This window comes from Phalacrocorax aristotelis, chromosome 21 (genome assembly GCF_949628215.1).
Source record: "Phalacrocorax aristotelis chromosome 21, bGulAri2.1, whole genome shotgun sequence".
Lineage (NCBI taxonomy): Eukaryota > Metazoa > Chordata > Aves > Suliformes > Phalacrocoracidae > Phalacrocorax > Phalacrocorax aristotelis.
In genome coordinates, this window is record NC_134296.1 from 4,683,961 (window position 1) to 4,708,118 (window position 24,158).

Below are 24,158 nucleotides of genomic sequence, written 5' to 3' on the forward strand. Positions count from 1 at the left end.
GGGCCACCACCACCTGGTGGTACAAAGTCCATAGCAGCAAATGGGTCAAGATAAAGCTGTGGAGACCAACCTCCCACCAAAGCCAAACAGCGGATTAACTTCCCCAGCGGCACAGAGCCGAGACCTTAAAGGGTCCCTGGGGAATTGCAGCACTGGTTCGCCAGCCCAGATGGGACCCCTCTGCAAGGAAGCGGAGAGCGGCAGCCTGCAGAGCTGCTCACCTGTCCCTTCTCCTTTTCCTCCTGCTTCTTTCCCTGCCCAGGTGATTTTGCAGGGATATAAACCACCAGCGAGCAGTGCAATCACCTGTGCACCACCACCATCCTTCACGGCCTCTCCCAGTACTGCCACTTGCTTGCCATGGAGCCCGGCCACCTCCTCCAACAAATTACCATCACTTTTACAGATTTAAACTGCAGGACCCAAGGACCTACATAATGGACAAGCCGCCTGCACCCCTCAGGGCTCCCAAAGGAGCCCCAAAACAAGACACAGCTCCTGGGCAGCAAAGTGCTCAGACCACGCGGGTGGCAGGTCTGGTCCGGTCCCTGCAGACATGGGGTTTTTGGGGGAAAACACATGCTGTGCCTGTGCCCATCCCCAAAGTCACATCAGCAAGCAAGAAAATCTTGTGGAATGTGAGAAATAGGCAGAAACACAACGAAGAGGCTCTGCCTTGCATTGGAGACTCTGATAAATTCTGCCCTGACTCTTGCTCGAGTGCAATTGCTGCAGCCAAAGCCGGTCTAAATGGCTTTTAGGAGACTCGTCAGGTATTCAGGGCTTGCGAAAACTAGGACATCCTGACTTGCCTCTGGCTAACTCCTTTGTGAGGACCCAGCCAAAGTTTCTCCACCTCGAAATTGGGGTGTAATGACACTTCCCCTCTTTCATGAAGCTTCAACTCTTTCTGATCTAGGTAGGAAAATAAATCACCACGCGGACCATAAAAGTCATCAAAACGACAACCTGGGGTGAACTGAGCCACAGATGGAGGGAAGGGCGCGGACGCTCGGAAAATGAGAGGTAGGGAGAAAAACAGATGTCATCTAGAGCTCTTTCCCCTGTAGGGTTAATGTAAACCCCCCCCGCCCCCCCCTCCACCAGCCTTTGCTCTTCCCCTCCCTGCCTGCGCTGGGATCCCTTGCCATTGGCTGTCTCTGTAGATTTAGGCTAAAAAGCCTGTAATTAGGACCCTGGCTGACACAGATCCAGTTTCCTGGGCAGGCAGATTAAAAAAAAAAAAAAAAAAAAAGGAGAGAGAGGGGAAAAAAAGAATTGTTTCCCTGCCTGAGCTTGGATGTTTTCCTTTCGCTTTGCAAAGTTTTCCCTGCTCAAGCTCCATTCCCTTGCCTCCTCCGGAGCAAGGTGGGACGGCGGAGCCCGGAGCGGCGGCCCCCGGGTACGGGGAAAGGGCAGGTAGGTGAGGCTGGAAAGGTTTCCTTGGGTCGGTTCTCCCAGCTACGTGCCGAGCTGGAGCTGGGGGAGAAGGCGCTGGGGAGGCACCGGAGAGTCCCCGTCCGGGAATTGTTGCAAGGGAAAGGGGAGGTGAACGAGGGGAGAGGGAGGGATTTTTGGCTGTTCTTCTCTGGGAGAAATAAATAGGGGGAGCAGAATGGTATCGCTGCCCCCACGGTTTTATTTTTGGGAAAATGCGCCCTGAGAGCAGGAGACGGCGTCTGCTCCGTCGTGCCAGACTCTGCCGTCCTGGGCTGCGCGGCCACCTCCGGAGCGGGCAGGTGCACGGGCAGGGGGCTGGCAGGGCCGCCCGGCTCCCTCGGCCCACGAGGGTGTCCGGGAAGGGGTGTTGGCTCCACCATCCCTCCTCTGCCCAGGCTTTAGGCGGGAACAGTGTGTTTTGGGGTTGGCAATGGAGATTTCCACTGGAGGCGGCTGGGCCCCGTCACACACTGGCACATGAAATCCGGTGGGGTGGCGGGTCTCGGTTTGTAACCGTGCATGTACGAGTGGCTGAGTTACGGCAGGTTAATAGGTTACTGCTACCCACCGAGCCTGGGCAGCCAGCCATGCCTGGGCTCTCAGGGTGGGGAAAACACACTGAGAAAAGCCCTTTGCAGCACGGGCACATCCCCCTGCGAGCAAACAAGCCGCGGTGTTGGCCGCCATCCCCTGCGGTGACATGGAGGACATGGTGCCATATGGCAGAGTGGGATGCTGAGACACCCCCCCCCCCCCATCATCTGGGGGGCTGCGCTGACCCTGTCCCTCTACACCGCTGGCCCACAGGACAGCTGTGCCCGACCAGCAGCACCAAAGCTGTGCTCCACCTTGTGCCATCGCACGTCCAAAAGCCACCGTGGGCTCCTTCACAAGACAAGCTCCGGCTCGGGCAGCCGGCTTGGGCTGCATTGCAGGACTAGCTGCTCCGGCTCGCCTTGCCAGACCTCAGCTTATCTCACCCCAGAAGAGCTGCATCTTTATTGCTCTGCATCTTTATTTCCACGTACCTTCGTTGCAGCTGTGTTGACAGGAACTCAAGCAAAAACAGGTTATCTTGTGGGTGAGGTGGTGAATGCAGAGCTCTACCTCTGAAAGCTGCCAGTGCTTTTGGGTGCTTGAAAGGGGATCTGGCCTTTTTGGTAACGGTGAGCTGTTGCATTTCCTCGGGGTTGTGGAGCTGGGGAGTGTTTGGTGCTTCTGAAAAATAGGTTAGAGGGGTCTGAAAGTGCATCTTCTAAGATGGAGAAGTGACTTAAGAAAAGCAAAGGCTGTGGCAAAGATGCAGATCAGCCCCCCCCGTTCACGCTGGGAACTGGGAGCTTGTGCTGAATGTGAATGGGCCGGGGTGGCTGCGCTGCAAGTTAATGTGTGACCTTGGCAGGAGAGGGATAAGAACCCACACACGCTCCCCCAGCAAGATGGAGATGGGTCTGCTCTCAGGGAGCCAAATAAGATTAATATTCCCATTAATTTTAGCCTTTTGTACCCAGGGATCTGCAACTGCTTCGCAAAGGGTTGTAGCTACTGTGGGAAAGGTGCTTGGGGCAGGAAGGGGAGTCCCGTGGGGCCACTGAGCCAGGCAGTGCCAGCACCGGGACTGGAGCCTGGACGGCCACTTGCAGCCTGGCAAACGCCAAAAGGCTGTGAGCAGGCGGGGGGCACAGCGGGGACATCGCCCAGCCTTCGGAGAGCACAAGGGAGCTGAGCAACCCCAGTCTGGAGGAGCTCGCATGGGCAGGACGAGACACTTGTAAAGCCAAGGCAAATGACAGCCAGTGGCACTCAGCCTGCCTGCCCCCTCACACATCCCTTCTGGGGGGACGTCCCTCCAGTGCTCAGGCCTGTGCTGACAGGGGGGAGCAGCTCCCCAAAGTGCCTCCCCTGCCATCTCCCCCGATGCCTGGTCCAGGCTGTTCTGTCCCTGTTTTTGAGGGCAGGGGCAGGCAGGCAGCATCCCTGCCTCCCTTTTGCAGGCCAGCAGGGAAAAGCAGTAGCAGGACTGCCTGGAGGTGGTGAGGGAGGTCAGGAAGGAAGAGGGGACAGAGATGGGGAACAGAGGAGACCAACCTGTTGGGGCTGCCTGGCTCCTTAGCATGGGCGGCGCATACCACTGTCACCGTCTGGAGCTAATTACAGGGACTTGTCTACAGCCCAGACGGCTGCCAGCCGGCATAATCACATAAAACTGGGCTGGGTTGGGTTCTCCAGCACAGCCCCATGGACTCGCAGCAGCCAGCAGCCCTGCCCTCTCCACTCTCCCCCAGCATCACCCCACTGGGCTCCCTGATGTCAGCCCTGGGACAAGGTGCCCTGTGCACCCTGCTACAGGGCTGGGGCCATGCAGGCACCACCAGCTTTGCTGAGTCCATGGAGCATCAGAGGGGTCTAATTACAGCTAAGCCCCAAGAGATTAGACAAATGCAGTTTGGAGGCTTAATAAACCAAGCACAGCCTAGGACTACCATCCACCTCCCACTGGGAGGGAAAAGCAGAGACATGTGTTACCCAAACAAGGCAGCAGCAAAGCTGGTACTGGTCTCCAAGCCCGTGGAGGTCCCCATCTGGCATCTCCAGGGTCAAATGCAAACCTCCTGCACAGCTGTAGAGCCAAAGTTGGTTACCAGCCCAACGCCAGTGGAGGAACAGTGGTCCTTCACCAAGTCAGCAAGGCCAGGTCTCTCTTTGGGCTGCAGATACACAGTTAGGTCAGATGATTTCGTCCCTATGTAGGTCCTAGAGCTGAGCACAGCTTTAAAAACATCATGCAAACAGCCCTACAGTCTTTCTAGACTAACCCCAGGGCTGGCAGACCCCAAACCCCAGGAAGCAGCCCTTTTGTTTTCTCCTGCTGATTAGCCAATCTGCAGCATTGTTAATCATTGACCCAGGTGCATGGCAGGGAAATCTGAGCTGCCTGGGCTGATCCCACCTGCTCCCAGCTCCAGAGCTGGCCACGTTTGGGTGCAACATCCCTGTACCCCAAGATGCTGCATAGGAAGGAGTAGCTGTGATGGAGGGAGCAGGGACTGAGCTGGGGGTGTCGAAGCTGTTGAGTAGGAGCAGTGGGGATGTGGCTGCTGGTGCTGGTCAGGACGGCCCTGACAGCGTGGGCAGGGGGCATAAACCAGACATTCAGAAGTACCATCCCAGTGTGGAGGAACGAACTGGTCCTCGTGGCGGTGGTGGTGATGCCAGAGGACCTAGGTGTGTGGCCTAGGGGTTACCACCCCTCAAATCTCAGCCTGAGCCTGTGCCAAGCCACTTGCTCTATAAAACACTTTCCAGAGCACTGATCAGTCCATGGTGGGAGCTGCACGAGGTAGATCCAGGGGTATGCTGGACTCTTTTAGTTGCAGCACCAGGACTTGCGCCCAAAGCAGTGGCTCTGCTCCATCCCACCTACATCCCGCCCTCGATCCCCACACCAGGGCAGGAAGCGTGGGCAGAGGGCGTCGGGCTCTGGGCCGGTGTCCAGGGAGCCCCAGGAGCCACCACATCGCCATCTCGCCTTTGTTTTGGAAAACCAAGCCAGGAAGGAAGTGAGCAGTGAAAAGTGCCGCATGGGGAGGAGGGGACAGGACCAGACGGGTTTCCACTGCGTAACCATTAGCCAGGCGAGGTGCTGGTGGCTGGGCGAGCCAGCCGCCAGGGCAGGAACAGCCGCTTAGGGCAGAACAATAGCAGCCCAAGGGGAATAAATTATTTTCCACTGAATTGGGCTAGACCTCGGTCTCCTCCCACTGCCCTGCTCAGGGACAGGCCACTAGACCAGGGATTAGCTGTGCCGGCAAAGGACTGGTGGCAGCCAGGGAAAAATCTCCCACTGTGGGTGATCAAATGGCTGGTGCCATTTCCCAAAACCTGTTTCAGTGTGAGCACGGACACACGGGGTCTTCCCTGCACGGCTTCAACCATCCCATCAGTGCCTCCTGCTCAGCAGACAAAGCCCAGCCCATGCCCTCAGTGTGGATTTGCTTATAACCCCCCGCAGAGAAAGCAGCAGTCCCCAAAAGCCCTTGGACTTCTGCAGGGATTCAGCTAAGGGTCTCGAAGTTGTGGTGATGCTGAGCATCAACCCGGCCGGATCTGCCCCAGGGTCCCTCCCCGGGACGAGGGACTGCTCATCCTGCTGCCGCGTGGAGAAGGTCCACGCTGGGCAGGCGGGATGGTACGTGTCCCAAGGAAAGACAGCGGCTCTCTGCCTCGCCGAGGGTCTCACCAGCTCTGATCCTCTCTCCCCAGCTCATGTCCCTGCCGAGCCCCGCATGGCCACAGAGAGACGAGCCACCCCCCTGCGGCACCGCCACTGGCCTCCCACCAGCCTCATCCGACAGTGACTCCGGCTGTGCCCTGGAAGAGTACCCGGAGCCCCCCACAGATCCCACGCCCCCCGAGGTGGGCAGCACCCCAGCTCTCACAGGCCTCCCTTTGCTCCCCACTGTCCCCCACCCCTGCGGGTGCCATCCACGGGTGGTACCCACCACGCAGCACCCCCAGCCCTGGGATGAAACACACATTTTAGCAACCTCGAGCAACGTAGCTTAATCCCCCTAAAAACATGCTTGCGTTTCTCTCTCCCACATGACATTCCAAGGTCCCAGCATGCTTCGGCACCCGCTCACCGCAGCCTGCCTCTCCCGCCGACAGGATCCAGCTCCGCACCAGAGCCCTCCTGCAGCAGCTGCCTCCTCAGGACTGCGATGTAAGACATGTATCTGTTGGGTGCTGCCCACCCTGGGCTTCACCCGCCGTGCACCCCCTCACCTCCGCCTCCCCATGCAGGAGCGGTACTGCCCCGACCTCGCAGAGGAGGAGAGGAGGCAGCTACGAGCGTTCAGTGCCCGACGGAGACGGGAGGCCCTGGGGCAGGGGCTGGCATGTCCCGTGCCAGGTCCCTGCCATGGCTGTCCCTGCAAGAAGGTGAGGCATCCCCTCCCCTGGCACCAGGCAGCACCCATTCCCCAGTGGGGACACATCCCCGAAAGCTGGCCTGACCCCAAACCCCGCGTCCCTCTACCTTGCAGTGCGGCAGGAGGCTGAACAAAGGGGACCCAGGGATTTCAGCATCTCGGCTTGGGGACCAGTTCTGGCACCCGTCCTGCTTCTCCTGCCACTTCTGCCACCAGCCCCTGGTGGACCTCATCTACTTCCAGCAGGACGGGAGGATCTACTGCGGCCGGCACCATGCTGAGCTCTTCCGACCCCGCTGTGCCTCCTGTGACCAGGTGGGTGATGGGCAGGGGAGACCCTTTTACTTCCCTTCTGCTCTTGTTAAAAGCTCCTGCGCTTGGCCAGGGGCTGCAAATGCAGCAAGAGCTGCTGATGGGCAGGAGGAATGTTCCTTACTGAGCCCTGCAGAGAGTTCCATGCCCGTGCCAAGGCACGGGAGCTCGTCCTCTCTCCTCAACACAGCAAAGCATCCTCCAGGCTGTGGGTTTACTAGTTGGGTGCTTAGAGGATGGGTCATTTTCCCTCCTCCAGCTGATCTTCATGGAGGAGTGCATCGAGGCGGAGGGCCGGCGCTGGCACCTGGAGCACTTCTGCTGCCTGGAGTGTGACGTGCCCCTGCGCGGGCAGCGCTACGTGATGAAGAGCGGCCAGCCCTGCTGCTGCAGCTGCTTCGAGAGCCTCTTCGCTGAGCCATGCCAGGCCTGCGGGGACCCCATCGGTATGGCCCCCGTCACCCCCTTTCCAGGACAGGGCACAGCAGGGCTTCCCTGCCCGGGCAGGCGGGATGTAGGCTGGGAGGGCTGTGGAGCCAGAGCCCTGCGGCTCGGTGTGGAGGATGCGTTTTGGCACGCGGCGGTGGGAAGAGCCTCCCCCTCACCTGCGATTGCCCCTCAGGTGCCGACAGCGAAGAGGCCACCCACCAAGGGCTGTACTGGCATGCCCGAGCCGCCTGCTTCTGCTGCAGCCTCTGCCGAAAGCCGCTGAACGGGCAGCCCCTCACCTCCCGCCATGGCCAGCTCTTCTGCTCCGAGAACTGCAGCCTGGGACTGGATGCATCCTCCACCGCATCTGACTCCTCCGACTCGGCTTTTGCCTCAGCCCCGTCCCCCGACTCAACGCCCCTCTCCCGAGCCGGCCCTGCCGGCAGGACTGTGCCGGGTACGGGCAGCCCCTCGGTGGCCGGGGGGTGCAGGCAGTGGGTGGAAGGGGCAGGTAGAGATCCTACTGCTCCACTTGCTACGCAGCGGGAGGGGAGTGGGAGAAAACCAGGCTCTGCTCAGCCCCTGGGTACTCTATAGGGGTATGTTGCATGGGTGCAGGTCAACCCAGGGCCAGAGCAGCGGTGACGAGCCCCCGAGCCCCCAGCCCACCTCCCGCAGGAGGGCAAGTGCTGGCACCTGGGCTTTGGTACAACCCTCTATTGCACGCCAAGGCAGCCCTCTCTGCATGAGGGACTGTGGTAAGGCAGGCTCGGCTCTCCCCTTCCTCACCCTTCCTTGGTTTCCTTCTTCTAGAGGCATTTCTGGATCAAGCCTCCCTGCACCCAGCATTCAGGAGCCTGGAGAACCACGGAGCAGCTGCTAAGGAGCGGAGCAGGGATGCTGTGCAGACAGGGATGCGGGGACCACCGGCTGGACACCCCTCCAGCCTGCAGCCCAGTGCAGAGGGTCCCAATGGGCCTGGAGTCCTCAGCTACCCTGTTTCGGGGGGCCCTGACCCCCGAACGCCGACAGGCAATGGAAACCCATGCTTCCGAGCAGGCACATCCCCTGCCCGACAGAATGCGCAGCCGGAGGACATTGACCTGCAGGACATCACGGAGGAGGATGACTCCTGGTGTCCCACCTGCTCTTCATCTTCGGACTCAGACTCAGAGGAAGAAGGTTTCTTCTTCGGGAAGCCCATCCCCAAGCCTGGGATGAGTTCCCTGGACAGGGAGCCCCTGGGGAAGGCCAGGGGCAGGACGGCGAAGCCGTGGGCCAGCAGCAAGCACTGTAGCGTGTCCTAGCAGCGGGGACTGGGGGGTCCTTGACTGGCACTGCCATCCTGCCAGCCCCTGCCGTGGTCTCAACACGTTCCAAGTGTGTTTTGGATGCAGCCCAAGGCTGGTGGGGAGAAGCCACTGGGATCCTTTCCCCCAGCAGCTGCTGGCAAAGCACAGCCTGTAATTCCTGCTGGCCTCTCCCGTAATTAGGAACAGGTAAAGCAGGTAGGGAGCAGAGAGCCGGCAGCCCGCACCAGGGCTCCCATCTCCGACAAGGCGGCAGCCCTGGAGAGCAGCCGCGCTCAGGGGAGGGTGGCCGGGAGCTCAAGACAAGGGCAGCTGCCTGCATTGTCCCGCTGCGGGGCTGCTGCTGGGGCCCCATGGGGACAGGACGGGTGCTGGCCCTCAGGGTTGGATCCTTCCCTGGGACACCTCCTTGAAGGATGAGGGCCACTGCCAGATGCTCTCCATCCCTAGTGGCACCCTGTCCCCTGCCACCATGGGGGTGGCAGAGGACTGAGGGGCAGCTCTGCTGCTGCTGCAGACGATGCTCCAATAAAGTTTGGCTGAAATCTGAACAGAGGAGAGCCACCACACGCCTGCCCCGTTCCTCCCCACCCCAGGGTCACTGTGGCAGTGACAGTGCCATCAGAGGAGCGTGGTCCCCAGGGGCAGCCGCTGCCCTCTGCCACAGCCATGGGTTCCCCACGGTGGGTTTGCTGCGGGACCCCTTCCTCACTGGCCCCAGGAGGGTGGGACATGAATAACAACAGAACAAGAACTATAAAGAAAACAGCTGGTTTATTAGACTTAAAACCAAGAACCACCCCCAGGATTTTGGTGAACCAGGAATGGAGTGAGGAGCCGGGGTGGAGGGGAGCTCCCTGCAGCCGCTATCACTCCCACCACCCTCCAGTAAAACCAGCTCCCCCTTTTGCTGCACATACAGGTCTGGGCAGGGCTAGAACTAAGCAATCCCCTCCTCCTCCCTCTCCTAGAGAGAGGTGGGACTGCACCAACATGTCCATACCACCTCAGCACCATCACCCCGATGCACCCGCATGGCCACCAATCACCCCCCCAGTCCCAGCTGACAAAAGCGGGTGTCCAGCCACTCACCCCAGCCCCCCCACTCAGCGGCTGAGGGTGGCTGAGTCGTAGCTGTCGATGAAATCCTCCAGCTCCTGGAGGTGATGGATCCGGCCCTGGCGGAGGTTGGCCCTCAGCGCCAGCCCCAGCGCCGCCTCCATGGAGGGCTCCTTCTGCAGCAGCATCGTGGCCACCACTGCAATGGTCAGGCTGAACTGCTGGTACGACTGCAAGGGAGCAGCACAGGGTCAGCATGGGACACCCCAAAATGTCCTCACCAGCAGCGTGCAGCCCTCCAGGGATATTTTTTCCCCCAGGGCTGGTCCATAAATGCCCTGACAGCATCAGTGCCTCTGCAGAGCCCTTCTCAGCCACAAGCACCTTCCCTTGCAACCACCAGCACCAGGAGAGGTTTCTCTCCAGTGAGCCCAAAAATGCCAAATTCACGTCCCTCATCACCTGGCATCGCTCCTGCCCATGGTTCGAAGGGTCCTTGGGCGAGCTCCCCCACCCCATGGCCAGTCCCAGGCCCCATGCACCTCAGCCGGGGACCACCGGGACTCACCAGCTCAATCTCCTTCTTCCTGGCAAGGACAGCGGCGGAGCGGAGGTCCGTGCTGGCCAGCGAGGACATCGGGAGCTCAGAGCAGAACTGGTGCTCGCTGCCCGCAGCCTGGGCATTGGAAAAGGTGAGGAAGGGTCACATGTGCCAAAGGGGAGAGGGACTGGGCAAGGCTGGGGCCAAAGTGGGGCTGCTGGCACTGAACTGGTCATCGGGAGGAAATCCGCTGGGACCTTAGCTCTCTGGGGTGCTAATTTGCCACCCTTCCCTCAGGTGCAGGAGCTGCCCCTCACCTCCCCCTCCACCCCAGCCCTGGCAGCACCACTGCCAAGAGCCCCGCTAGCAGATTTCCCCATTAGGCAGCAATTAAACCACTCTGCAATGCTCTCGTTTGCTTCGTTAAAGCTCAAGTCCCAGGGTTGTTCACGCTCCAGCACGCTCTTAAGCCTCTAGTTATTTTTTTGGCCTTTCTCCCAGCTGTCTCCTGTTTATCAGCATCTTTGGTGCAGCCAGCACCGGGGCTGACATGGGCTCTGCCTCAAGACAAAGCAGCACTTTAACCCTAGTCCGTAATCCAGCAAATGGGGAGGCCAGAGAGAGCCCAGTGCAGCTGCTGGGCTGTGGCAGTATCCCTGACCTCAGGGCACCTTGCCCCACATGGACACCCAGGGACACCTTGGTGGAGTGGAGGCACCCTGACCCCGTACCAGCTCCATCTCACCGGACCCAGGAGAGTGTTGGGTCCTTGGTGAGGTCTCTGGTGCGGCGCAGGTATCGGAGCAAGCCTGGCTGGGCTGTGCATCGGGCTCTGCAGTAACTGCTAATGGGACCTGCGAGTTTTCGGATGGCTGGAGGCCACTGAGAAGCTGTGGGAGAGAAAGTGGCTGGGGAAGGAAGGCAGCACTCGCGCAAGAGTGGGGGGAGCCAGCGCTGCCAGCACACCCCTGCCCACTGCAGCGCCCTGATGGGCTTTTCCCCGGGGAGGGGGACACGACATGGAGCCGCCCACCATGCGCGGAGACCCACCGCATCACGGGTAGCTTCTGCCTCGACTTCTCCAGCTCCCCTTGGCACATGCTGCTGTTCCTGGGAACTCGGGCAGAGCTCAGCACCCACCTCTCCGGCGGAGCTGGCTGCCGCGTGGTCCATCTCAGCAGGCTCCAGAGGGGCTGTTGGACTCTGGGGATGTGACCCGCCGCCTGCACCAGCCTTAGGGACGCTTTCGCTGCTTGGCTCTACCTGTGCAAAGCACTACAGATGCGTTGCAGAGCCCATGGCCAGGGCTGAAAACGCTGCCCAGGCAAGAGGTTTGCAAAGGGGACTGCGAGCTCCCACCTCCCCCTGGGCTCTGCTTTTAAGAGGGAAGAGGAGGTGCATGAGCTCGTACCTCAAGGCAATCCCCCGTCCCGGCAGAGCTCTCTTCTGGCGGCGCTGGCTCCATTTCCAAAGCAGAGGGGCTCTGGCCGTTGCTGTCGGCAGGTTTTTGTCTGGCTCCTGGCTTGACCTGGGGATGTGCAAGGGCATGAGGCCAGGACACATCTGGCCCAGGGGGACATCTGGAGCTGGGGGACAGGATGGACAGGGTGCTAAACCCCAAAGGAAACCACTGGGCTTTGCAGCCCCAGGGAAGAGTCAGGAAAATGTCCATGCCTGGCAAAGAGACAGCGAGGCGAAGAGTGAAAGGGCTGGATGAGAGAGAGAAGGAAGACATTACACCGGCCGAAGAGAGCCCTGAGCTGGGCACCTCCAGGGGAGCGAGCATCCCTGCCTGCCGCCAGGAGAGGGGTGCTCTCCTACCGGCATCGCTTCTGCTGCCTCCTCTGGCTCTGCAGCGTGGGTATCAGTGTCCGGGCTCTTCTGAGGGGTCCTGTCTGGTCCGGGGGACTTTGGGATCCTCTCCTTCTCTGCCAGTGGGCCCTGGGGGAAACCATGCTGGTTAGAAGCACGACGGCACCAAGCGGGGCTCAGACCATGCAAATTTGTGTTACTGCTGGGTGCTGGAATGGGGGAGTAAAAAACCCACAACCTGAGCCGTCTGGCTCCTGCTCTGCACACCATCTTTGGAGGAATTAAGTGGCTGGGAAGGATCACAGTGCTGCAGCTTTTCTTTGACCTCAGGCTGACTTGTCCCAGAGAGGGAAGGAGTGGACCTGGAGGATGCCCGATTCCCTGCAGAGCAAGAAACACAACAGGAGTGACTCCTCACTCTGCCCGAGGAGATGCTGGCGAGCACAGCATGTGCCCCTCGCAGCCCTGGGCAGCTGGTACAGGGTCGGCACAAACCTGCGGAGGGCCGGAGGCACGGCTGGTGCTGGACCAAGGTTAACTCTCGGCGGCCACGGTGACGGTGTCGCCAGGGTTTCCCACCCAGGCCATGACAGCCACTGAATGGAGAGCCATCCTGGAAGCTGCCTCGCTCCCTGCAGGAGCAAAGGCAGCCCCAGGGTGGGGGGGATTTAGGCTGGAAGGGGTCTCTGGTGCAAACCCCGCCCCTACCCTGAGTAGGGCCAGCTTCAACAAGGCATCCCCCCTTGGCTGTGCACCAGAGCAGAGCCTGGCCCCTGCACCCCCCCACTGCTGCATGGGCCCCCCCATGCCCTTCACCCTCAGCACAGGCACCCACCCTGGCAGGCTGGTGCGGGGCCAGGGTGGGTGCTGCTCCTTGTCAGGGAATTCAGGCCAGACAAAGCGGCCTTGGCTGGGTGGTAGTGGCTCCTGTGGGGAAGGGAGTGGATTTAGACACAGAGCAGGACAGCGGATGCTGCAACTGCAGAGCAGAGAAGCTGGGCTGCTGCTGTTCCCAGCACGATGGGGGGAAACCTGTCCCCATGCACCATCCTTGTCACCAGGGCAGTGAATGGCCCCTGCCCCATTTCACCTGCTCCCTGCCCTTGGGCTCACAGCCACCACCACCCCCCTGGCCCACCACCCCCTCACTGGGTGCCAGGCCTCTCTGAAGCAGCCCACAGGTCCTCGGTTGTCTCCTCTGTTGTCTCCTCTGTCATCCCAAAGGGACTGTTGGGGTGCCCATCCCCTGTCATTCTCATTCCAAGGGAAGTCAGCAGGGACATGGAGGGGTCTGGAGTCCAAGAAACGGTGCTGCAATGGCAAATTGCTCCCAGTGAGGATGGTGGTATGCTGCAGGTAGCCACACAACTGCCACCCCCACCAGCCCACCTCCCCCTCACCAGCTGCCAGCCCCCTCCAAAGCAGTCCACAGGTTCTCGTCTGTCTTCTCCATTGTCCCGGGGGAGCAGCAGGGGAGAGTTGTAGGGAGCCCATCTCCTATCCTCCTCATTCCCATGGAAGTTGGCAGGGCCCTGGAAGGGTCTGTGGTCCCAGGGATGCAGCTGCCAACAGCAAATCACCACCGGTGAGGACAGCAGCTTGCGGGGGAGTTTCGGTTTTGCTGTGGTTCCCCCTCCCTTCTGCAGCCCTCAGCTCCTTCTTTCTTCTGCTTCCAGGGGAGGCCCCAGTCTTGGCCACCCTGGATTTGGAGGTGAACCCCGACAGTGCCGTCTGCCCTCGCTGCACGGCTGCTCGCCGCTGCCCTTACCAGCTGCCATCCGCCCCTGCCTTGCCCAAGCTCGTGCTCCCAGGGCGGCTCGTTCCAGATGTTCTGGGGGCTGAGAGCGTGGGGCAGCAGTTGTCCAGCCTGCCATGGACTACTGGGCTGCGGAGAGGGCACAGGAAGATGAAAGCGGGATAAGACCCTCACCTTTGCCCTCGCACCGACTGGATGCTGAGCCAGGACAGGGAGCCAGGAACCTCCTGCCCTCCTCTCCCAGCCAAGGTCCCAGACGATTCCCAGTTCTTCGCCATACCGTGGAGATGTTCTACTGGCTCCTCAGCATCCCAAGTGACGGTGCACAGAGCACCCATCTTTTACCCACAAAGCTCCTCCACTGCCAACCACAGTAGCAGCTCCAGCTGCATGGCAGCAGGAGGGCTGCAAAACACCTACCTCCCTGGGGAAACTCCTCCTGCAGCCCAGTGGCAAGAACATCTCTCCAAAAGCTTGTCCTGGCTCCAGTCCCAGTGAGGAGAAGGCCCTCAGGAGGTCAGCACCCAGCTGCAAAAGGGAAAGTGAGGGCGAGCACGTCCCACAGGACGTCACTGCCGGCTCAGGGATGGCTGCCAGCCAGATGCCACCTGCAGCGCTCCAGGCTCTGCTGAGCCCAGAGTGTTGAGTCACCTCCAGAGCCACATCGCATCACCGCCAGCGAGGACCCGCAGGTGATGGGTGAGCTGCGGGCCACATGGACCCGCTCCCCGTCCTAGGAAGGGACACAGGTCCTGGCAATACTCCCTTGGCACCGGGTACCCCCATACCCTGCCCGAAGCGGCTCCCTTGCCTGCCCGAGCCTCCCCTTGCCTTGCAGCCGCATTTCAATGTGCAAATCACGCGGGTCGCAGCACCCAGTGGCACCACCCTGCTACTGCCCCGCGGGATCCCTGCCGAGCCCCGGCGCCGGAGCAGGGACAAGGGGTGCCCCCGCCAGCCTGGCACTGCGGCAGGGTGCAAGCCCCGCTCCGGGCTGCGCCTTGCTGCTCCCACGGGCAGGGTTTGGGCTCTCTGTAGAGGCGAGAGGGCTCAAACCCTGCAGTGCGAAGGGGCATTTTCCAGGCTGCCTGGGGGACAGCCTTGGTGGCTTCCCCACCTTTGGGCCGCAGCAGCTGCGTGGGCTGGAAATCAGGGCTTCTCACAAGGGTTGCAGCCCCAGCGAGCGGGGGATGCTCTCACCCGAAACCGGCCGATCCCAGCCCAGCCGGGGCACTGGGCTTCCAGAGCCACCAGTTAACACTCACAGCCTCGACCCCGGCTGGCAGGAGTTAATGGCAGCACAGGCACCACCCTTTGTCTCACAGCTCAGCAGGGACCACGCTAGGGCAGTCGCGAGAGTAAAAGAAAGAAAATAACACTTTTGTCCCCAAAGTGAGGTTTTACCTGGCAGATCAGTCCCAGGAGGCCCTGGAAAGCAGCTCGCCCGCCCGGAGAGATGAAGCACGGAGGAGCGTCGCGTAGAGACCCCTGCACCCCAGCTCGGCGCCCCGCAGGCCCTCGACCCTGGGGCTGGCGGCTCTCCCCCACCCCCCGCATTTGCACAATGCAAACCAATAGCAAGCGATTGCTGATGGCAGCCAGGTGCTAATTCCCCCCCGGGGAGCTCCCCTGGCGCCCTCCTGAGCACTTGAATTCCCTCCCTTGAAAGCCAAGCTGCAATACAGGAGCTATTCCTCCTCTTTGCAGAGCGTCTCCGTACGCTGATTTTAGCTGCTGTGAATAACAAACTACCCGCTGACGGGAAAAGCACAGACAGACCAACAGCCCCCCGCCTCACTTCCTGAGGGGTGCACCAGAGCCCAGGCAGCGACTCTTCTCAAACCCCCTCTCTGATAATCAGGGACAGCCAAATTCCTCTGTCACCTGAGATCCCTCAGCAAACCTGGTTTAAAGCACAATTTGATGTAAGACCTGCAAACTCTGCATCACATCGGCCTCTGCGCGCAGCCGCTGCTGTGCTCCATCCCACCCCTGCTGCTCACCAGTGCAAGGGGGGACCCTGCACCCCCAGGGCACACGCAGCACCCGTGCAAGAGGGGACCCTGCACCCCCAGGGCACGCAGCACCCATGCAAGGGGGTACCCTGCACCCCAGGGCACGCAGCACCTGTGCAAGGGGGGACCCTGCACCCCCAGGGCACGCAGCACCCATGCAAGGGGGTACCCTGCACCCCAGGCCATGCAGCACCCGTGCAAGGGGGGACCCTGCACCCCCAGGGCACGCAGCACCTGTGCAAGGGGGGACCCTGCACCCCAGGCCATGCAGCACCCGTGCAAGGGGGGACCCTGCACCCCCAGGGCACGCAGCACCTGTGCAAGGGGGGACCCTGCACCCCAGGGCACGCAGCACCCATGCAAGGGGGACCCTGCACCCTAGGGCACGGAGCAGCTGTGCAAGCCCACACCCCCATTGCCTGCCCCCATCCAACTCCAGCATCACCCTCATTAGCCATATGGTCCCCACTATTGCTCCCAGCCTTGTGCTGGGAGATTTGGGAGAGCAGGACCCCCTGGGACCACGGCACAGCCTGCAGGGATGAGGCGGAGGGGGAGACAAGGGTCCAGAGCGCACGGTGGCCCTGGCAGGACAGGGACCAGCAGAAGGGATGCTGCCCTTACACTCACCTTTGCTGATGCTGGGAGGTCGAGGGGCGGCGTGCCCGGTGTCCTGCTCCCTGCCTGGGCAGTCTAGCAGGGGCATGGCTGGCTCCGGCACCAGCGCGGCTGGGAGGCTGTGGGACAGTGCCGCTGGCTTCGCCGAGAGCTGCTCCAGGCCTATGAGCTGCTGAAGCCGCCCATATCCATTCATCTTCTAACACCACAGCTGGGATTGAACCCTACTCGCAGCATCGCCAACCCCCAGCAGCCCTGATGACAGAGCCCGCTGCAGCTCAGAGGGTTTCCCAAGCCTGTTGCTGGTCTGACACACCGCCTCATGGGGCAGCCAGGCACTGGGCACCTCTGCCAGGCACCTACAGCATCTCCTCCTCCCTATTTCCCTGTATTCCCACAGGGAATGGCACTCCCAGGAATTTGTTAGCAGCGGCCAGATGCGTTAGTACAAGGTACAGACATCTCACCCCACCCCGCGATGAGACGCATCACCTTCCTGATGCTTAGTGAACATCTGCATCATGTCAGGGTCTGACAGCAGTGGGAGGTTTTGCTGGGGGCTGGGAATGCTTTGATAACAAGCTGGTCCGAACTGGTTTGTCCAGCAATGCAAACTCCTGCATCAAAATGAAGCACAAAGAGTTTGAGACCTTGCAGGAATGTGGGAGGAGATAAGGGAGAGGAGGCTTGGGGTGAGCTCGCTGATGCCAAACGTTAGCAAAGGAGGAGGTAAAAGGGAAAGACCAAAGTCTGAGGTGGAGTAAAATCCCTCAAAGATGGCAAATGAGCGGTGCTGTTTGTGGGGACGGGGCAGCCCGTGGCCCGTCAGAGCTGGCTGCTTCTCAGTACTGCTCCCACCGGGCAGATAACACACAGTTTTCCAGCTGGTCGGTAGATTATAGTCTCTAATAGCTATAAATCAATTAACTAACTGGGTGGATCAATTAGCTCTTTGGGATTTGGGAAAGGAATACAGCAGCAGGGACAAACGTGGCTGCAGCTGTCATACACCGTTCCCCTACCTCGCTGACCGGTTGGTTGGTCTTAATTTCCAGGGCTATTCCCTTATAGTTCCATATCCCTTTTTCTCCGAGAGAGGAGGCATCAGTAAACCATACTCCAACCAAATCGGAGTCTTCGGCAAGTAGAGGGGCTTCTTTTCCAAGAGTCGGCCTACTGGGCCGCGTGTGGTACGCTATTGTAGGGTCTACATGTTCCTGCAATTTAGACACTTTTATGGCTCCTTCCTTCAGGGGTATAACTTCGGCTAGTCCTAGGTAAGTGAGCCGCTTATGTGCTGTGGGTTTTTGTGCAATTCCTTCGGGAGGGCAGCACCACTTCTGACCATGTCTAGCACACGAAAGGGTCCCCTTATTCTTAAATCTTGGTTAGTGCGGAGTTGTTCCACTTGTTTAAGTGCCCTTACAAGCAACAATAAGCCTTTCTCTAAACCTGAGTATCTCGACTCAGTGTCGTCAAAAGATCAGGAACTAAACCCTAGAGGTCTGTTGGGACCCTCGGGACCCCACTGCCATAAATTACAGTGAGACCCGTGTTCACAAAATCCCCACTCTTCATATATGGGGTCGTGTGGGTGCACCGGTCCCAACTGTTGGAAGAGTCGCAGCTCAGCTACTGAAGTCTGCGAAGCCTGATCATGTGAGTGATCCCATTCCCACCTGACACCTTTTCGCAAAAGATTATAAGGGGGTCTAGCAATAATGGAAAACCCTGGAATATGTTTCCTCCAATATCCTAAGGTTCCCAAAACCGCAGACTCGGGTGTCCGGCCTTCCTCACTTTCTTGGAGGGAATCAGGCGGTGTGGAGACCGCTCCCTTTATCCACCATACTCCAAGAAATTTCACTCCCTGCCCAGGTCCTTGTCTCTTTGGAGGGGGAATTTCCAGTCCCAGGGAGGTAAGTTTGTCCACAGTCTTTTCCATGCCTTGTTCAACAGTTTGTTGATTGTCTCCTGCTCTTAAAATATCACCTCTGTATTGGTACATTACAGGGCTGTCGCGGTGACTTATTTCTGCCAATATTTTGGCCAATACATTGTGGACAACGGCTGGGGAGTGTTTATATTCCTGTGGTAACCTGCTGAAGGTGTATTTTATTCTTTTCCATGTAAACACAAATTGAGCTTTATCTTCATCCCTAAGGGGTACCATAAAAAACATAACCTTGACGTCTATTGCCGCCATCCATTGATGATTGTGGCTTTGAACCTGGGCCACTATTTCAGCGATATTGGGTCCTGCTGCTGTTAAAGGGGCAGTGTTGGCGTTAAGACGCCTATAATCAACAGTTAACCTCTAGCTTCCATTGGGTTTTTTCAGTGGCCAATGTCACAGCTCTCCAGATCTTTATTGACCTCATCTATGTCCTTAAGTGCAGCCACTGGTAGGGGATATTCCTTTACATTGGTTATTTTGGAAGACTGGGGTGGGGGGGCTCAGACCACCTGTAACTGGTAATATCTTGTACCGATTCATTCCAGGTAGGAACACGTGGTGGTCACCTATCAGGCAGATCCCCTCGCTCTTGGGGTCCAGTCCCCCAGCCCAGTAAGTGACACAGCAGTCAACGAGTGGTTCCCCTGAGCTGGTATGGAGTTCAGGAAGACTCCTGGGCCCCAGAACCCACTAGCTGCAGCATCGCTGAGCATGATCTGATCGCCCCATCACAGATATAACCTCCAAACATATTCCATTTCTGATTCTTGGGGCTGTCTAGAATATTTTTATTGTAATTTAGTGGGGGACCAGGGGACAGTTCTGGCCGCGGTGGCTACGGCTCCCGGCTGACCCTCCGCTCCAGCCTCTGCCACTACCTCCATTTTGACAATGGGTCGGAGGGCAGCCTCAGGGGATTCACCTTCCTCCTCGCCGGAGTCCCAGATAGCACCATCCCACATTTCAGGATCAGCACACGCCATCAATTTTTATATTTTTGCAGTATTATGTGTGAGTGGGACCTTTGATATTAACAAGTTTAGTTTTTCCTGCAGGCATCTTTCTTGGGCCTCTGCTTCGGCTAAGGTCGTTTTGTGTTCTTCCCTTTCCTTTCTTACTACTTCCAGTTCTCGCTGCAGGGCATTGTTTGTAGCTCCTAACCCTATTGCATATCTCTTCTGCTAGCACGCTTCCTGCTGGTAGTCCTTACATTTCTGTTTTTCCTAAGTTCTTCAGTTATAGGAGATAATTTTGTTTTCTCTATCTCAACGTTTAGATTTTTGTAAATTAGCTTACAAACTGATTCAAAACTGGGGCTGGGGTCTTGGTGTCGTTCCACTTGCGCACACATTAAACAGGCACCTAAGACTCAGCATATTACTCCTTTACCTTTTCCTTTCCTTTGTTCTTTGGGCAGCTGCTCTATCCTTTGCACGACTTTGTCCTCATTTTTCCAATTAGACTTTGCCCACTCTAATCCCTCTATGGAGGGCTTACAGTTAAACTTCTGCAAAAAGTTGCTCAAAGGCACGGCTTCCGGGAGGTATCCCTTTAGCCTACTTCACCGCCCAGAAGTCGGGCAGTCAGTCTGGCAAGGTGTGAACCCCTTTGCGTTCCAGCTAATCCTCAAATATTAGAGAGGCTGGCGGCAGCCAGGCTCACACCTTCACTACATCCAATTGCAAGTTTCAAATCGCTGGTGGTAAATTCACTGTTTACCGTGACGATCCTGCCGACTAGGCCGATCTTTCCTGTCGTACACCATTCCCACAGCATGACAGATTCTGTTTATTAATGCACTTCACTGACGAGACACCAGGCAGATAACATATACCACAATTTTATTAAATTTTTCACTGTCCTTAAGCAAGTCGCTTTAACCTATATATTAAGCTCAATACATAGTAAGACAAAAATTGGTAGAGCAAGATACATCGGGGGAAGGGGGATACAACCAGCATCCAGCAGTCTGTGGCAAGGACAAAGGCGGTGGGGGTCTCAGGAGAGCTGAGAGGGAGCTCCAAGTTGTTCCCATTCTCCGATTTTACATGCTGGAGCTGGTGTGAAGCCCCTAGTCCCTACATATCTTTGTACCCAGAGTCCTAATCGCCACAGCACGCTCTGTTATGACTCTTGGAGCCAAGCTGGGGCCGTTTGGGTAGATAAACGAGGGGAAAGAGGAAGGAAGGCCTCATAGTCCAGCAAAAATGGTCATGCAACACAACTAGACCCTCAACCACGAGTTGTGCTTGTGATTAGTGCTTAGCTGCGAGTGGGCGACAGCTTCTTGATTCTGTTTAAATACTTCCCTCATGGTGTTTTGTTAGAAACTGTCTAGGCTCTTGACGTAAGTTTAGGCCTAATTTTCTGGCAGCTCATAAGCAGTGCAGGGAGTGGCAGCAGCATATTGTGAGCATCTGCACAGTTGGGGCTGGGGATTAAGCAAAGGGTGACTACCAAGTCTTCACCTAGTTCCACCCCTCACCTCAGTCTCATCGAGTCTCTTCAGCTGACCCTCGACGTTAGTCGGGTCCCAGGGTCGGGTCCCCGCAGCAGCCTGGATGGCCAGTGTCGCAGTACGTCCCCGTTGAGAGCTGAGCAGCTCCGTAAGCCCATGGCTCCTTGGCTGGTGCATGTCTTCTTAGCCAAGCCTGGCTGGGTGACCTGGGTGTCCCCACAGAGGAGGGTAACCAGCTCTCAGGGAGCAGGGAAACAGGAGTAATAAGAAATCTTTGCTAATTGCTAGATATTCTGTGTAAAGAAAAGCTACGCTGACTGCCAAAATCTTTATATAAAGCTCTAATTATACCTATAGTCCTGTGGCCAGTTCTCATTCCACAAAGGATCCTTAAAAGAACCTGCCCGTCCCCATAGCATCGGGTAACACGCAGCACACCCCAAAAGGTGCAAAACCCTTTGGGTTTGGGGCTCTGCAGTGAATGCCTCTGCTGGGGCCATGTTACTTTAGCAGGTCTCAGTCCCACAAGCTCCTTTTCCAGGCACAAGAGCTTGGGCACAGGAGAACGTGTGGGTTCGAGACCCCATCTCAGTGCACTGATCCGGTCCCAGCTGGCCCAGCAAATGCCCTGCCCTGCCAGTAACCGTCCATCACGGTAACCCCGGCTGCTCCATCCCGATTGTTTGGTGTGGAACTAAATGGGCACAGTAATACACAAACTGCTGTCAAAGAGTGTGCAAATTGAGGCAGGGATGGCCACAATTACAGTGAGATCAGCACGAGGCACTGAGAAAAGGTGATGGATGCCCAGGTAAGTGCCGGTGCAGGGTGCCCCGGCAGCAGCTACACGTGCAAGGCTTAACAGCACTAATGAAGTGAGTTTTGCTGTTGGGAAGTCCCCTCCTGATGGAAACGGGCACCTCCCAGGGAAAGTGGTGATGCCTGGGCTGGCGGATATTTGTTTTTTCCCCAAGAAGCTGCAAAGGCTGAGAGGGGGGTTGCTGGGAGCGGGGGAGCGGGCCAGGGAAGGGCCAGGGAAAGGCCAGGCCCTGCTGGGGGCTGACGGCAGCAGGCTCACGGTGGGGAAAGGGCAGTTCAAGATCTGCAAACCGGAGTGGAAGAGCTAGGAGGAGTTGAAGGGAAAGGGAGGATTTGGGAACGAGGGACAGAACGAAGGTTCAGGCACAGGCAGGGAGGGGCAGAGGAAACAGGAGAGTTTTCCAAACGCTGCAACACCGTCCTGCCCACAGGTACCGCCGGTGCTTACTGCGGAGCGCTGTCCTTTGGGGTGCAATGGCGTGGGTTACAACCCTCGCACCTCTGGGATTCAACACCTGCACCTGGAAAACTCACAGTCAGGCAGGAGGAGAGATACCTGCCCACGGCCCACGCAGCGCTTCAGGCATTCCCTCACTTCCCATGCACTTTCCCCGTACCTTACCTCCCCCTGGCAGCAGCAGCACCAACCCCCGACAGGGGCTGCCCCTCCGCGCCGCTGTGCAAACCCGGCTCCCAGGAACCCCGATCCCACCGTGTGCGGCTCAGCCCGGGGGTTCACCTGGCTGTACGCTGGGGGATGCAACGAGGCCGGCGCTGCCTTGGATTTCTCCCGGGCAGGCAGCACCCGCTAACAACCACCCGTGCGGAGCAGGGGTGTGCGAGGGGACCCCCGTGCCAGCGCGCAAGGCGCGGGCTGCCGGGGGGCTGCTGCCGGGGGGCTGCTGCCGGGGGGCTGCCGCCGCGGTGCCACCCCGCAGACCCCCCCCCCCTCACGCCCCCTTTTGGCTTCGTGCAGAGCCGCGCTGCACGTCGCTGCACTGGGAGGCGGGGGGGGGGGGGGGGGGCCGGCGCCGCGCTCCTTGCACCGGGTCACTGCACGCGCCGCCCCGCCGCCGCCGCGCCGGAAGTGACGGCATCGCGTTGCGCCGCGCACGGAGGGGCGAGGTGGCGGCATGGCGGCGGCGGCGGCGGCGGGAGGGTCGGGGGCCGCGCCGCAGGGGCTGGGCGGGTGGCTGCGGAGCGTTTATCGCTTCGCCACCGACCGGAACGACTTCCGAAGGTCGGTGAGCGGGTTGCGGGTGTGAGGGGCGGGCGGGGGCGGGGCCAACGTTACCGGTAACCGGCTTCTCCTTCAGGAACCTGCTGGTGAACCTGGGACTCTTCGCCGCCGGAGTCTGGGTCGCCCGGAACCTGACCGACATCGACCTGATGGCCCCGCAGCCCGTCCCGTAGCGGCGGTGAGTCCTCGGGGGGCCGCGGGGGTCTTCGGCCGACCGGGAGCTGCTGCTTGTGTCTGCAGAACTCGTCCCCAGCGATGGGTGACCCGGCGGCGGCGGGTGTGCGCCCCCCTGGCAGAGCCCCCCAGCGCCTGCCAGGGTCCCCCCCCCCGCCGCCGTGACGTTCATATCCCGAAGAAAATGGGATTTTCTGCTAATACCCATGACCCACGTGAGCCTGGCGAAAGAGCTTGGCGGCCAGAGGAGGGAGCTGAGAGACAGGGAAGCACTTGTTTTACAACTCTATCCATGAAAAAGAACTGAGGGACTGATAAAAGGCAACATCCTGCCTCGGAAGACACCAAAAGCTGGGCTATAAAGTATATAGTCAAAGAGGACAAGTGATTGGGATGTCAATAAGAACTAAAGCTAAGTGTCCTTTAGATGAACTATCCTCATTACAATACTAAAAATCACACCCACTGGCCAGAAACCCCGCTACTGAATAAGCCCCTCACTCTCTGAGCACACGTGGGAAATTTAAGGGAGGTATAAAGACCTTTACGGTGAAATGAGAAAGAAACTAAACTATTACTAGCTGGGCGTGGGGGTGGTGAATATTCATTGTTACTGACACATTTAACTATAAATACCTCGAGTGTCTCGGTGCGGGGCGCTAGCTGTGTGGAGTTACCACTGAGCACCCACCTTTGCACAAAAATGAAACCAATAAAATACCCCCGCTCAGTGTGGAGGTCAGCGTTTTGCACACCTGGGGAAATGAACCCACTTTTCGGGAAAACGTCACCGTGCGTACGAGAGGCACCGAGCCCTGAGCAGAGCCTAGCACCAGGAAGGCTAAAGCCTAAAGCAGTCCAGCTCATAGAGAGGTGGAGAGCTGTCTTAAATTGCCACACACCAGTAGACTAGGCTTGACCCAACCTTGTCTAACTCTGCTTAATTGCCGACACAGGAAAGAAGTAGAGCTGCAAGGGAGAGCTCGCCCCTGCACGCCAGGACCAGAAGAGATGTGTTTCGCCGTTACAAGCTCCGATCTGTTCACGGGAGTACGTTCTGTTCTCCTCTGGAGAGCCGCTGCTCACACTTCAAAGCCATCGTGCTCCAAGCTGTGACAAGGGGGCGGGGAAAGCTTTTAAGTGCAAGAGGGAGAATCTATTTTCAATTAATTCTGCAAGGCGCAGTGAGAATGGTTTTCTTAAGGATGCAAAGCCATTGTGTGCGGAATTTTCTTCTGTACCCCCGCCTAGCTGTTTATTAAAGTATGTAGAATAATGACATAACCC

General features: G+C 58.6%; 3 protein-coding genes and 1 long non-coding RNA gene across 14 annotated transcripts; 2 read left to right on the plus strand and 2 right to left on the minus strand.

The window, feature by feature from the left end:
- Window positions 1-23: 23 nt before the first annotated feature.
- On the plus strand, window positions 24-8,986 carry PRICKLE4 (prickle planar cell polarity protein 4). Of its 3 annotated transcripts, none has more exons than XM_075115744.1 (9): window positions 24-773; window positions 920-1,026; window positions 5,704-5,856; window positions 6,056-6,163; window positions 6,244-6,381; window positions 6,486-6,686; window positions 6,943-7,129; window positions 7,306-7,569; window positions 7,926-8,986. In XM_075115744.1, exons 3-9 carry the CDS (start codon window positions 5,707-5,709, stop codon window positions 8,417-8,419), a joined length of 1,542 nt encoding a protein of 513 aa, XP_074971845.1. In that variant the 5' UTR covers window positions 24-773; window positions 920-1,026; window positions 5,704-5,706; the 3' UTR covers window positions 8,420-8,986. The 3 variants fall into 3 exon arrangements, with proteins under 3 accessions (XP_074971845.1, XP_074971844.1, XP_074971843.1); XM_075115743.1 differs by lacking the exons at window positions 24-773; window positions 920-1,026 and adding exons at window positions 1,164-1,419; window positions 2,480-2,606; XM_075115742.1 differs by lacking the exons at window positions 24-773; window positions 920-1,026 and adding an exon at window positions 1,164-1,419.
- Window positions 8,987-9,183: 197 nt separating this feature from the next.
- On the minus strand, window positions 9,184-16,695 carry LOC142067255 (uncharacterized). Of its 9 annotated transcripts, none has more exons than XM_075115737.1 (15): window positions 16,236-16,694; window positions 15,389-15,493; window positions 14,011-14,118; window positions 13,603-13,719; window positions 13,235-13,396; window positions 12,984-13,145; window positions 12,670-12,761; window positions 12,330-12,466; window positions 12,073-12,215; window positions 11,844-11,963; window positions 11,434-11,550; window positions 11,073-11,297; window positions 10,754-10,912; window positions 10,050-10,157; window positions 9,184-9,711 (listed from the first exon to the last, which is right to left on the minus strand). In XM_075115737.1, exons 3-15 carry the CDS (start codon window positions 14,050-14,052, stop codon window positions 9,529-9,531), a joined length of 1,767 nt encoding a protein of 588 aa, XP_074971838.1. In that variant the 5' UTR covers window positions 14,053-14,118; window positions 15,389-15,493; window positions 16,236-16,694; the 3' UTR covers window positions 9,184-9,528. The 9 variants fall into 9 exon arrangements, 8 of the variants coding, with proteins under 8 accessions (XP_074971838.1, XP_074971837.1, XP_074971840.1 ...); XM_075115736.1 differs by lacking the exons at window positions 15,389-15,493; window positions 16,236-16,694 and adding exons at window positions 14,242-14,323; window positions 14,995-15,104; XR_012663943.1 differs by lacking the exon at window positions 15,389-15,493 and having other exon boundaries at window positions 10,768-10,912.
- Window positions 16,696-20,004: 3,309 nt separating this feature from the next.
- Window positions 20,005-22,616, minus strand: LOC142067260 (uncharacterized). The gene is made up of 2 exons (XR_012663944.1): window positions 22,197-22,616; window positions 20,005-21,978 (listed from the first exon to the last, which is right to left on the minus strand). It is a non-coding gene; the product is annotated as an uncharacterized LOC142067260 (long non-coding RNA).
- TOMM6 (translocase of outer mitochondrial membrane 6) lies at window positions 22,545-24,155 on the plus strand. The gene is made up of 3 exons (XM_075115752.1): window positions 22,545-22,697; window positions 22,774-22,875; window positions 23,828-24,155. Exons 1-2 carry the CDS (start codon window positions 22,591-22,593, stop codon window positions 22,868-22,870), a joined length of 204 nt encoding a protein of 67 aa, XP_074971853.1. The 5' UTR covers window positions 22,545-22,590; the 3' UTR covers window positions 22,871-22,875; window positions 23,828-24,155.
- Window positions 24,156-24,158: the final 3 nt, after the last annotated feature.

Bases quoted from the DNA above. Each gene is read 5' to 3' on its own strand.
- TOMM6 (XM_075115752.1), top strand. From the start codon at position 22,591: ATGGCGGCGGCGGCGGCGGCGGGAGGGTCGGGGGCCGCGCCGCAGGGG. The intron at 22,698-22,773 runs GTCGGTGAGCGG...CTTCTCCTTCAG, and splicing joins GACCGGAACGACTTCCGAAG to GAACCTGCTGGTGAACCTGG.
- PRICKLE4 (XM_075115744.1), top strand. From the start codon at position 5,707: ATGTCCCTGCCGAGCCCCGCATGGCCACAGAGAGACGAGCCACCCCCC. The intron at 5,857-6,055 runs GTGGGCAGCACC...TGACATTCCAAG, and splicing joins CAGATCCCACGCCCCCCGAG to GTCCCAGCATGCTTCGGCAC. The intron at 7,570-7,925 runs GTACGGGCAGCC...TCCTTCTTCTAG, and splicing joins TGCCGGCAGGACTGTGCCGG to AGGCATTTCTGGATCAAGCC.
- LOC142067255 (XM_075115734.1), bottom strand. From the start codon at position 14,052: ATGTTCTTGCCACTGGGCTGCAGGAGGAGTTTCCCCAGGGAG. The intron at 11,964-12,072 runs GTTGTGGGTTTT...GGTTTCCCCCAG, and splicing joins GCAGGAGCCAGACGGCTCAG to GGCCCACTGGCAGAGAAGGA. The intron at 10,158-10,753 runs GTACGGGGTCAG...TCCAATGCCCAG, and splicing joins GGTCCGGTGAGATGGAGCTG to GCTGCGGGCAGCGAGCACCA.